The following is a 13039-nucleotide window of genomic DNA, read 5'->3' as shown; positions in this document are numbered from 1 at the left end:
ATTGTTGTTACCTTCAAGAGCATCAATTAGTCACAGAGGCCATAACGGAGTTCGTCACATTGACCTTAGTATGAAGCTGCACTAACGTACGTAGACCATAATGCCAAAGTTTAGAGTTGTGTGAGCTGTAAGCCATATAGTTCGTAGTTGCTCACATAGGTCGTGATGGTGAACCAGGGGTGCAAATAAGTCAAGTCTTCTCGAGCTTGGCTCGTTAACAAGCTCACGAGTTGAGCTTATAGAGCCACAAGCTTGAGCTGGAGCTCAAACTTGAGCTCATTTATTAAATGATATCGAGCTCGTTCCGGCTTTGCTAGTTGGCTTGCAAGGCGGCTTGATTAGCCTACCATTAGTCATATCAATGCTTTATTCGGTGAGCTGTTGTTGTATCCTTCTTCAATTACCATTACCTTCTCCAGTGAACTCTTGTAAAAAAAATTAAATTTTTAGTTCGAGCTTGTGTGGCGCTTTGTTATTTGACTGCTACCACTACAAGTTAGCTCAAGCTCGCCATTCGAGTTCGAGTTCACATTTTGAATAATGAACCGAGCTTGAGTTTGACATGACTCAAGCTCGACTCGACTCATTTACACCCCTATGATGAACTGTAATAACATTTGTAGGCCATGGAGGCCGAAGTTGAGAGCTGTAATAATGTCCGTAGGCCACAGATGCCAGATTTGAGAGTTGCAATAACGTTTGTAGGCACAAAGACCAAAGTCGGGAGTTGTGTGAGCTATGAACCAAGTATGCCATAGTTGGTCACATAGGTCAAGTAGGGAGCTGCAAGAGCAGCAGTATGAGACCAAGGCCAGTGGGGAAGCAGCGAGGAGAGAAATTTAGAAGTCTGAAAAAAGTCACCATCATGAGTACGACGAGTGTAAGTCATTGACATTAGGAGTTATCATCTGATCTTCAATTGGGGGTATATTGTTACATTAGATTCATGGTGCATCGTTACATCGTATTCATGGTGTGTTGTTACACCATCTTTGGGGTGTGTTGTTTAGGGTGTGTACTTCATGATTCCACAAGATGCTTTGTTGCAGCGTGTGTTGTTATTCTGCAAGATCCACCAATGGCGACAAGCAGCGGGGCAACCCACGATGGTCGACGCAGACCGACGAGCTGTGGTCGAGGATGCAGAGCAACTACGGGAGCAAGTATTGTTCGTAGAGTCATCAAATCTAGAACGACACTCGAATTCAACAAATCTTCTTTTTTCACCACGACTAGGCCTAGGTCTTCCCCTTTCATGAATGAGTAAGGTTCTGTTTATACAGTCTCGAAGTAGCATCCCCTGTAAATATGACAGAAATCCATACCACTCTATTGTACTACCCAGAACAAATCCCTTGACCGATGGTGTTTCATGGACATTTGTGTCTTAATGGTGTAAGTGTTGAGTGATCTTGGACCCGTTGGATTTGGCTCATGATCTATTTGATATAAGCTTGTAAAAGCCTCAAGAATTGTGTCATGCCTTGAGATTTATGTCAAATAGTGAAAATTTACTAATGATGCATCATCATTAGAGAGAGAGTAGTTCTAGAAAATTATTTTTAAAGTTTTAAATTTAATTAAATTTTCTCATAAACATTCAGAAAATAATGATAACTAGATTTACATACATATCATGTAATTATATATATATTTATTAATATAATGGCGAAATACTTGTACTTGTGTTTGATTGTAAAACACATTAATATTTGAATCATATTAAAATATATGCATGCAAAGCATATTTTTAATATTAATGAAAATTGATAGAAGATATTAAAATTAGAATATCATATAATAAAATATAAAAAATAAATATATAAAAATTTTGTAATATGTAAGTAAATTTTTTGATTAATTTATTAAGATAATACGGCAACATTATTTTTTTTGGGAAGATTTACATACATACCACTCAATCCCTGCGTGTTTGCATAACACTTATTGGATGTCATTTGAAAGATTTAAATGCTGGATACGTAAACAGAAGTAAAGCGTTGGTGTTAGAAAACCGTGAATAAATGCCTTTTTATTTTTTCTGCAGTTATTTTCAGCATCAGTTTCCGCATGCAACCCGTGCTTCTTTTAGCTCGGATTAACTTTCTTTTGGAGCATTTACATGCAGACCACAAAATTCTCATGTATTTACATATCTAGGATCCATATTTTAATATTTACATGCATAGCATGAAAAAATATCACATCAATAATGCTAGTCACCTACTTAAAAAAAATAAAAAGTTAAACACGTCTTCTCATATATAAGTTTTTCATTAATTGAAGTTATATAAAATTTTATAAAAGTATAATTAAAACTATGTATATTATGAAATAATAACAAAAAGAGGACGGCATATATTCTTAACATGTAATTTCTATTACATACAGATTGATGATATTATTGTATACTGTGGATCTCTTTATTTTGTTTAGATACATGTTTTACATGTAAATTATGATGATTAATATATTATCACTGCTTAGAAATGATATGATATTGTGAAATGTATGTATGTAAGAAAAGTTGGCTACTATGATTTAGGTTGACGGAGATATGTTTTCCTACACATGAGGGTGAGCTAACAAGCTTTCATTTAAATGGGTTAGTGGTGTAAATTTGATACATCTTTGGAGTTATAAGGGGTTTATATGATATGATCTGAGTGCCGGCGGGCTAGGGGTGACGAGTCCCGTGTACTGTGCCACCTGACTGATTGTTCTGACAGTATTTACTAACACTATATGATATGATATTGTACTTGTTTTATTATGATTGGTGCAGAGAAAACACCACATATGATTAGTCAAAACACTCAACTTGTATAGTATAAGTATGATGATAGTTGTGCTTGATGATATGCATTTTATATATTGCTAATATTGTGATTTAATATCATATTACAGGTACATAATTTACAATATACATATACATGTTCAGTGACCGACATACTTGCTTGTTTAACATATATTACGTGATTATGATGCAATCATATATATTGTTCTATTTATGTAGGTTTTGTGTAACCTAAGGAGCTGTTCACTTATTTTCAAGGAAGGGTAAATATTCAGTGGAGTGCACTTATATTACTTGTTGATAGAGGTATATTTTATATATGTATTTTGTGATCATGATAAATTTGTAAGTCTTGTTGGGTTTATTCAAAAATCATGATCAATGTATATAAATGTTTTGGATGTAAATAAATTTGAGTTATATAAAGCAAATTATATTGTGATGACCTTTAGCTTTATTTTTATACTATTATCGATGACTTAGTGGTTTTGTGTAATGAGAATTAGAAGATAAAAGAAATTCTTTCTAAATAGATCTTGGGCATATGTTGCACATTTAACTTAGTATAATCTATTAGTTTATATGGGTTATATCAAATCAGATTGTGACATGGGCTCAATTTAAGAATAATCAGATCTTCAAATATGGGACCTAGGGTCTAAAAAGATCTCTATCAAGTAACCATGATAAAAGCCTTGTTAGTTGTATAGTTGTATTTGGGACAATAATCATTAAAGAACTAAGATGCACCAAAAAAAAAAAAAAACTACATGATAAAAATGGATCAATATAAATCAACAAGTGAAATGTTTACCAAAAATAAAAGTTTCTACAAGTGCAAAGTCGAACTCTAAAAACAAGGACATTATATCAATACTAACTGCATGTTTATTCGTGGAAAGGATACAAGTCAACGCTCTTTATGCCTTCTATGTTGTTGAATCCCTAATGAAGGTGTCAGAGCACTATTCGGAAGCCAGCCATTTTTAGAATTGCCCAACTCTAGACGCTGCCAAACAAAGACTAATTCAACCTCGACTGTGTCCAACATTCACCAAGCTTCAACAAATCCTCTTCACGTTGTTGGAAAGAAGTTAATTGGGCCTCCACAACTTCCAATCTCTGAAAAACTTTGGTAAAATCATCTTTGAATTCAACCCTTCATTCTTAGGATTTTGAATTGGCAACAAGTTCTCCACGTTCTAAATCAATGACACATCCATGAGTTCACCCTCAAGCATAGCCACATGGTCAGTCAAATTATCTCGAATACTAAATGAACGATGAAATCGATTATGGGACTGGGCTCTGATGCAAATTACATCATCGAAGTTAGAAGCTCCGCAATACTGGACTCATCTTCTCTACAACAACGTGAAAATCAATAATGGGCAGCTCTGGATGGGGTCCTCTTTTACAGTAGTTTCCATCTTAAGGCCCTCCATGGTTTGATTGATTGACATCTCTGAAAGCAGCAAAGTATCATATTCAGTAAGGAATGAAGCGATTGGTTGATGAAATCTCATTGCATTACCTTATGGGAACAAACCTTCATTCTCATGATTCTTAGCTTCGTCCTCGACATCATGAATCATTAATGGATCTCCCTTTTCTGATATGGGATTTTCTAATATCATTTTTGAGGGAGGTTCTCGTTCCATAGCCTTATCTACATTATAAAAACAAACTTATGAGATTTCACTGTAAAAATCATAACTCAAAGGTCAACAAAGATAAACATTCACACCAAAAGAATCAAACTTGGAGAAAACCAACACATTAGTTTCTTCTTGTTCCTTAATCCCATCTGGAAGCGAATACTCTACCAAATTATTCAAATCTAAGAAAGCCTTTCTCGGTGAGCAAGATTCGAGTAGAGAGGGTGAAACCTCAACCGCCAACCTAGCCCTCCACGGTGCCTCGACGAAAGGATCCAAAGTGCCTATAACCTTTAGCGACAAACTTGAAGAAGGGCCCTCTCTAGGGACATCATGTCCCTTAGAGAGATTGATTTTCTTCCATGATTCCTTTTTTGAGTTCAAAAGAGTCAATTGCTTCATGCAGCAGAGTTTTTTTTTCTATGTGGGATAGCAGAATTTTATCTCAAATGTCAGAGCTCTTGCTTATGGCTACAACAATTCTGTCAAAGCAGTGTGATGCTTTCTTTCAATAACGTAAAGCTTTTTATTTGGTTGCATCACATTTGTAACCTCAATGAGAGTATATACATAAGACTTTAAGCAACTACAATTAATTTTATCAATTATATAAGTTACTTTTTTGCATCTTCTTTTCTTTCTTAGGCAACTCAAGTAACATTACGCCACAAGTCTCAATGGATATCAACATGTTGAACTAGAAACAATTGAAATAATCATTTTTGATAAGCGAGCCATTGAGCCCAAGGAGAAAGTAGGTCTTTCTTATTGGCATTACTCAAGAGATTACTCCCTGTAGGTGAAGCCTAAAGTTTCTCAGGCGAAGGTCAGTTCTAATTCCTTAATGAGAGTGAATGACTTGAGTCATCGTCGAAAAGTTGTTGAGGCCCAGGGTCTATTAGATCCATTTATCAAAAAACATTAAATTCTTGCCTTGAAGATTCGAGACGTTAAGTCAATCAAACTTGAAAGCAGCCAAAGATCCACATTGCAGAGTAAAAACCTTCATTCTCTTATTCTTTTAACAAAACTCCAATTGAATGGTCAAGAGAATCAGGGAACTAAATGTATACACAAATATAGTTGTATAGGATTATTTTGTGTATAATGGTGCCCATTTACTGAAGTGACTAAACTCAGCCCACCTACTCAAATGGCTAAACTGAGCTCATTTGTTGAAATGGCTAAACTAGATCTACCTGTCGAAGTGGCTGAACTGAGCCCACCTCCTGGAATGACTGAAATCATTCCCTTCACCCATGGTGGCAGCCTACCCACCTAGAGAAGTACGATTATTAGAGATGGTCAACATTATCAGCATGTTGGCATTAATTTTTAAAGGCTTACGAGTCTGACATATGCTTTTGGTGTTATGTGATCGTATTTTCTAATACACATGTTCCCGTGACTCAAAACGTTGACAAAGTCACTTCACGTATGATCAGACTCAAATTGGCTCGATCATTGGTAAATTTATCTGTATGACCTCAGATGACAAAATAAACAACGCAAGCGGGTCTGAAACGTGATTTTGTCTGGTAAGGACATTGATATTTCTATTGTTTGGTGCACGAACCAATAAACACATCGAATACTTCAAAAGGACAAGTTTTGGCCCCAACACACCCAAGCATTCAATGATCTGGCGCACCCGTGCCGGACTTGCACTGGACCCATGCAGGAAGACCGTAAGCACGATGAACCCGCGTTGTGTACTGGGCATGTTCGCACTGCAATTGGGGTGCACCAACTTTAACCTCAGCTCACTTGCACTGAACATGCGCCGGAAGATAGAGAGTTGGCTGCCCCCGCATCACGACCCCGACGCACCCGCGCCACGACTTTGGCAAACCCGTGCCTAGACCGATCCAGGTTCTGATTTTGGGATTACTTTGACCCTTTGACCCCACTAAGAGCCAAAATTGGACTTGGGGAATGGTGATAAAAGTCACATGAAAGTGCTTAACCTCCTACTATGAATGTTGGCCAATCATATGCCTCATCGAGAGGGATTTTGGGTTGAGCAAGGGTCAAAGAGCTTAGACTTAGGGAAAAGCATTTCCCTCCATTCCCCTTTGATCCAACCGAGAGAAGTTGAGGAGAAAAAACCTTAGTGTGGTGGAAAGCTTGAGAGGAACTTCTCCCTCAAACTCATCTTCTTCCCTTCATCTTCATTTCTCTTCTTCCTCCATCAAACTCTTGAGAGAAGTGTGTGGGAAGATCGTGGAGGAGCTTCTCGGAGGAAAATATTCTTCTTCTTGTGAAAAAGGAGAGCTTCATCCCACTTGGAGAAGGATTCCCCGTGCTCCTTTAATTGACTAAGCCAAGCATAAATTTCTACATAAGAGATTGTTTAGAATGACTATGGTGTTAGAGGTGGTTCCAGCTATGTAAGTGAATCTCTCTCCTCTTCTCCTTGTTAGCGACATCTTCGTCATTGAATTGACGAGTATAAGTCCTGCTTGTACCTATTCCACCCACAACTTAAAGAGTGATAGGAAATTAAAGGTCTCTTTCCTCTGGCCTTAGGACTACCGAGATTCTCTTAGAAGACATAATTCATGGATAATTGACAAGAGGTCCCTTGTCGGGTTGAGTCGACAACCTTCACGATCACATAGACTTAGGGCCTCAATAACTTAGGATAACAAATCCATGACATCTTCACCTCACCACTTCTATCTGTTTAAAGATTCCTCCCTCTCAGATGACACCTTTTTTTAGCCCTATCATTCATTTGAAAAATAGTTGATATCATCTCGTGGGCCCCGCATTCCTAGACGTCGCTGCTCGTAGTGGATACGGTGATTTCCCATCTGCTCTATGACCTGTTACAGGTGTTGAAAGCATCTGAATTCTCCCGCTCAAAATGATCAAAATCATTTGGTTTCCTAAATAACCGGATAAAAAATAATATAAACAAAACTCTTTTTATCGAGAGTATTCTTAGACATCCCCCAAGATATAATTAACCTAAGTAATACATTCCTTTGGGAGCTGCTCTTGACCCAGAGCAAGCACAAAAGCTTGATTCTCTGGTTGTGGTTGCTTTTATAGGACTTTTCTTCATAGATATGTTTCTATGACTTTTTTTATCCGATATTTCGAACGTAAGCTCTTGGGTTATCGCTCGAAGGCTATTTTATGAAAGTTATCCACGTTCTTTTTAAACAATTTATCTATTTTCGCCGAATTTTATTTCTCTTCGATTCTTCTCAAAATGGAGACTTATTTGCAAAGAGAATTATACGCCAACAATACGACAAACCGGCGACATAAAAAAGCTCAACTGTAAAGAACGAAAACACAAAGGATGCATGTCCATTTAGTTTTAAGAGCGTCGTCTCACATCCACATCACAATATTTTCATTAAGACGCCTCAGATGTGAATCATACAATAATAAGTATATTATTATTATTGTTTCTTGTATGAAAAGGGTCAAGCTAAGAGAAAAAGGACTCTCCCTCCTTTTTTTTAAGAATTTTTTTAGGTTTCTAGGGATAGATCTCTCTATTTCTCTCTCCAAATACTTGTAGCTTTGAGCAAGCCTTATATTTCGGCTTATCAAAGACTCAAGTTCAATAGGTAATTTCTGAGACTTTTATTAGATATTACATTGATCTCTCTCTCTCTTCAACATTTTTTCTACAAAAACACCCTCTTAATGATTTATATGTACTCACGAACGATACAAAATCTTACATGCTAAAATGATTCGAAATTTGAATATTATCAAAATTACAAATAATTCATAAAATAAATAGAATTAGTTTATCACGCTCATTAATGATATAAATAAATTAAAACATCATTCCTTAAATGAGATATTTAAAATATTATTATTATTATTATTATTATTATTATACTTTATATTAATATATTACGACTCTCTATATAAAAAAATTTTGAAGCCTAGGGCAACTTCATTCATCTCCCTTTTTTGAAAAATTATTATGCTTGATAAATACACATCTGGACAATGTTGATAATTCAGTCATATCATCGTGTATTTTGTGTATTCAGATCATCGTCATTGTCCAAACATACATACACCAGAGATAATAATTTAATCTCTTTGTGATGTCCCATATATATTTTGCTTTTAATTTTACTCTCGTAAATTTCTATTTTCTAATAATCACACTTAATATAATTGTTAAAAAAATATTAATTTTATAAATTAATAAACAAATAAAAGGCAAAGCTTTGCACTTTTAGTTCTATAAATACCTTCAAAACCCATCGTAAAGTCCTCACACGAAATAAAGCTAATGGCATCTTCAAGAAACATTGAGGACCCCCTTCTTCCTTATCCCGCCCACAAATCTCGCTCCTTTTTCAAACCCTTGTTCATTCTCCTTTCACTGGCCACTCTCATCTCTCTCATTATCTTCGCTCCTTACCATCTAACCGTCCATCTTGCCCTAAACAACGAACAGCCGTCCGATCTCTGCATCCACTCCCCCAACTTCAACTCCTGCACCGCCCTCCTGTCAGACCTAACCTCAGCCGCCCGATCACCAGCCTCCCTCCTCCACTCCCTCCTCCGCCGCTCCCTCCTCGACATCCACGCCTCCCTCTCCCAATCCACAAATTTCCTCCGCCAGTCAAACGATCCCCACATCAGCGACTGCATCGAGCTCCTCGATCTCTCCCGCGACCGCATTCTGAGCTCCAACGCCGCCATCGCCGCCGGATCTTATGAGGATGTCCGCACCTGGCTCAGCGCCGTGCTCACCAACCACGACACATGCCTTGACGGCCTGAAGACCTCGTCGCCATTAAAATCTCATCTTGACTCCCTCACAGCTCAGGCCAGCGCCGCCCTCGCCGTCCTCCGCGCCATCACGGTTGATGATGGCGATGCAACAGAAACCATAACGGCGCTCCCCGCTTGGGTGACACCAGCCGACCGGAAGCTTCTAGAGCGGCTCTCCCCCCTGGGTTGACCCCAGCCGACCGGAAGCTTCTAGAGTCACCCTCTCTGGCAGCGATTACGGCTGACGTGACCGTCGCCGCAGGCGGCGGCGGGAACTATAAAACCATTCAGGCCGCTGTTGACGCGTCGCCCGATAACGGAAAGAGTCGGTTTGTAATTTATGTGAAGAAGGGGACTTACAAAGAAAATGTTATTGTAAGCAAGAAGAAGAAGAATTTGATGATCGTCGGAGATGGACAGAGCGCCACCATCATAACAGGGAGCTTAAACGTCGTTGACGGGTCCACCACCTACAATTCTGCCACATTAGGTTTGTTTGACTCGCTCAAATTCAATCAATAAACAAACGGGCGTGAATGATTATAACTTGTTTATGTGCAGCGGCGATGGGCGACGGATTCGTGCTTCAAGATTTAGGCGTGGAGAACACGGCCGGTCCAGAGAAGCACCAAGCCGTGGCTCTCCGGATCAATGCAGATCGGTCCGTAGTAAACCGGTGCCAATTAAAAGCGTATCAGGACACACTCTACACGCACTCTCTCCGTCAATTCTACCGCGACTCGCAGATATCCGGAACCGTGGATTTCATCTTCGGCAACGCTGGGGTGGTGTTTCAGAACTCTGTGTTGGAGGCTCGCAAACCAATGGCCGGCCAAAAGAACGCCATAACAGCACAGGGACGGATCGACCCGAACCAGAACACGGGGACTTCAATCCAAAACTGCAGATTGGTGCCGTCGTCGGAGCTGAAGCCGATTACGGGTTCATTTTCCACCTATCTGGGGCGGCCATGGAAGCAGTACTCGAGGACGGTGGTGCTGCAGTCGTATATTGATGATCATGTGAATCCGAAAGGGTGGTTGGAGTGGGATGGTGATTTTGCGCTGGACACTTTGTTCTATGGGGAGTATCAGGATTCTGGACCAGGTGCGGGAACGGCCGGACGGGTGAAGTGGAAGGGGTATCACGTGATCACTGATCAGAAAGTTGCCCGCCAATTTACGGTGGCGGAGCTGATTCAGGGAGGGGAGTGGATTGGGAGCACAGGTGTCACGTTTACCGAGGGTCTTTGAAGTATGCCATGTGGATGATCTGATCGAATAATATGGTCTATGTAGTACAGGTGTCACGCTTACCGAGGGTCTTTGAATTATGCCATGTGGATGATATGATTGAATGATATGGTCTATGTACTAATGAGGTGGCTCTGCGATATTAAGGAGCTGTATGACTTTTGTCTTATTTTGCGTTTGTTATGACTAATGCTCCGTCTTTTTTTTTAATGCGTAGTTCCTTTTTAGAAAAATATTACATAGACTGACTCAGAAATAGGTAGAGTTAATTTTAGAGTCTACTAGTTCCTTTTTAGAAAAATATTACATAGACTGACTCATAGAGTTAATTTTAGAGTCTACTATATGTGAACAAGTAAGTTCAAGAAGATGGACGTGTTTTTTTTTTATCCAGCCCGATAACAGTAGAATATTCTTCTTGTATTATTTCACGTTATTTAGGTGTTATTGTGGTGATATTTATGTATTATTGTGTTATTATAACACCGGAAATATTTTCAGAACACAATAACATATGATTACTATCACAATAACACCTGAATAATACGTAATAACACAGGAAAAATATTCTCTTATGTTAAAATAGTTTTTTAAATTTTTTTATGTCATCTTCATGTGTTCACATATCAATAAACTTCAAACGTCTGATGTAATATTTTTTCTTCATTTTTACCTAAAATTTTCCAACCATGACAGGTTAACAATTAAAATTAACCATAGCCCTACCTTCCTCACCTTTGCCGGATGGGAGCTATTGATTGTTGAAATGATGCTAATAGTGATGTGAACTTTGTCTTATGCGCAGTTTCTCTTAATCTGTCTTAATCATTAATGATGATAAAAGTTTTCATAATCGAACCTGACATGTGAAAATAAACTAATGTTATTTTTTATTTTTTATTTTTTATTTTTTATTTTTTATTTTTATTTTATATGCGAGTATTGGATAAGAATTGACGTTCTAAAATTAGTATATTAATTTTATATTTTAACATCTAGCTTTATACAAATTATAAATGCAATATTTATGTTACATAAAAAAATACAATAAATACGGACATGCGCTGAATTCTCTGTTTTAACACTTTCTTGAACTATTTATGATTTTCAGCAATAAAACATATGTTGGAATGCATCCACATCAAGGGTGCTCATATGGCCCTATATATTAATAAAATGAATAAAAAATATTTCAACTTTTGACAACATCAATTTTAGTTTTGACATGTTCCCTGCACTCAAAAAAAGGTCTAATATTTAGACAATCTAACAACCTAGATTAATAGAGATAAATAAGTAATATCCCTCTAACAAAAGCTGCAAGTACTCATAAAACCGATTGGCTGAAGAAACGTCAACCGACTGAATGGCTTGTGGACGACTGAATAACCGCTAATCGACTGAAGACCAATTCCAACTACCTTAGGGTCACCCAGACTAGCCGAAAACAAACAAAAATTCACCCCAGCGACTGAACAAATATCTAATACCCTCAACAATCTCATAAGTATTATTGTGAGACCCTCGCAACACTTCACCCAAAGATCTTCAAGGAGTAAACAAGGTGATCGACCACACTAGGGCCCACCAACTACCACTCTTAAAGCTGACCGAATTCTCAAATCGAAGATCAACCGACAATCAAACAAAATAGTCTATTGATACCAACTCGGTCGACCAATTTGAGGACTTGGCGACCGGAAGGTCTAGATACATTAAAAGATGTCAAAATCAATTACAGATACGAAAAGATACAAGAAATGACAATATTGTCATGTAACCCCAATTAAAAAAGGGATATATATGTTTATCAATGTAAATAGAGCTTCAATACTTGTAAAAGGATTTTTTGCTTTATTCTCTAAACATATACTCCGTGAGAGGATCTCTCTCCTTATCTCTCTTGTAACCCTTTAGTTATAATATATAAAATGAGTCAAAGAGCCCGACAATATCCTTGTTTGCCCTACGGGGAGCTCGCTCGTGTTCGGCTCGTTTACACCCCTAACTATATGTGAACAAGCAAGTTCAAGAAAACGGACGTGTTTTTTTTGTGATCCAGCCTGATTAGAATATTTTTCTTGTATTATTTCACGTTATTCAGGTGTTATTGTGGTGATATTTATGTATTATTGTGTTATTATAACACCGGAAATATTTTCAGAACACAGTAACACATGATTATGATCATAATAACACCTGAATAATGCGTAATAATACGAAAAATATTCTCTTATGTTAAAATGATTTTTAAATTTTTTTTTTATCATCTCCATGTGTTCACATATCAATAAACTTCAAACGCAACTGTACGTCTGATCTAATATTTTTTCTTCATTTTTACCTAAAATTTTCCAACCATGACAGGTTAACAATTAAAATTAACCATAACCCTACCTTCCTCACCTTTGCCGGATGGGAGCTATTAGGGCTGTCAATTTGGCTCGTTGTTCGCGAACAGCTCGTGTTCGGCTAGTTAAGCAGCTCGTGTTCGGCTCGTTCGTTAAGCCTAACGAGCTGAACACGAACAAATTTTTAAGCTCGAAATGTAAACGAGCCGAACACGAACA

The 13039-nt window shown here is 37.8% G+C and overlaps 1 protein-coding gene across 1 annotated transcript; it reads left to right on the top strand.

Moving 5' to 3' along the window:
- The first annotated feature begins 8698 nt into the window (after nt 1–8698).
- On the top strand, nt 8699–10631 carry LOC110022784 (pectinesterase-like). The gene is made up of 3 exons (XM_020721890.1): nt 8699–9401; nt 9449–9706; nt 9778–10631. The coding sequence occupies exons 1-3, from the start codon at nt 8729–8731 to the stop codon at nt 10467–10469; spliced, it is 1623 nt and encodes a 540-aa protein (XP_020577549.1). The 5' UTR covers nt 8699–8728; the 3' UTR covers nt 10470–10631.
- Nucleotides 10632–13039: the final 2408 nt, after the last annotated feature.

This window comes from Phalaenopsis equestris, unplaced genomic scaffold, assembly GCF_001263595.1.
Source record: "Phalaenopsis equestris unplaced genomic scaffold, ASM126359v1 Scaffold000202, whole genome shotgun sequence".
Lineage (NCBI taxonomy): Eukaryota > Viridiplantae > Streptophyta > Magnoliopsida > Asparagales > Orchidaceae > Phalaenopsis > Phalaenopsis equestris.
The sequence above is the reverse complement of the archived record's forward strand: the minus strand, read 5'-3'. Positions and strand labels throughout refer to the sequence as shown.

Excerpts from the sequence above, each read along its gene's own strand:
- LOC110022784 (XM_020721890.1), top strand. The coding sequence starts at position 8,729 with ATGGCATCTTCAAGAAACATTGAGGACCCCCTTCTTCCTTATCCCGCC. Across the intron at positions 9,402-9,448 it reads AGAGCGGCTCTCCCCCCTGG|CGATTACGGCTGACGTGACC; the intron begins GTTGACCCCAGC and ends CCTCTCTGGCAG. Across the intron at positions 9,707-9,777 it reads CTACAATTCTGCCACATTAG|CGGCGATGGGCGACGGATTC; the intron begins GTTTGTTTGACT and ends GTTTATGTGCAG.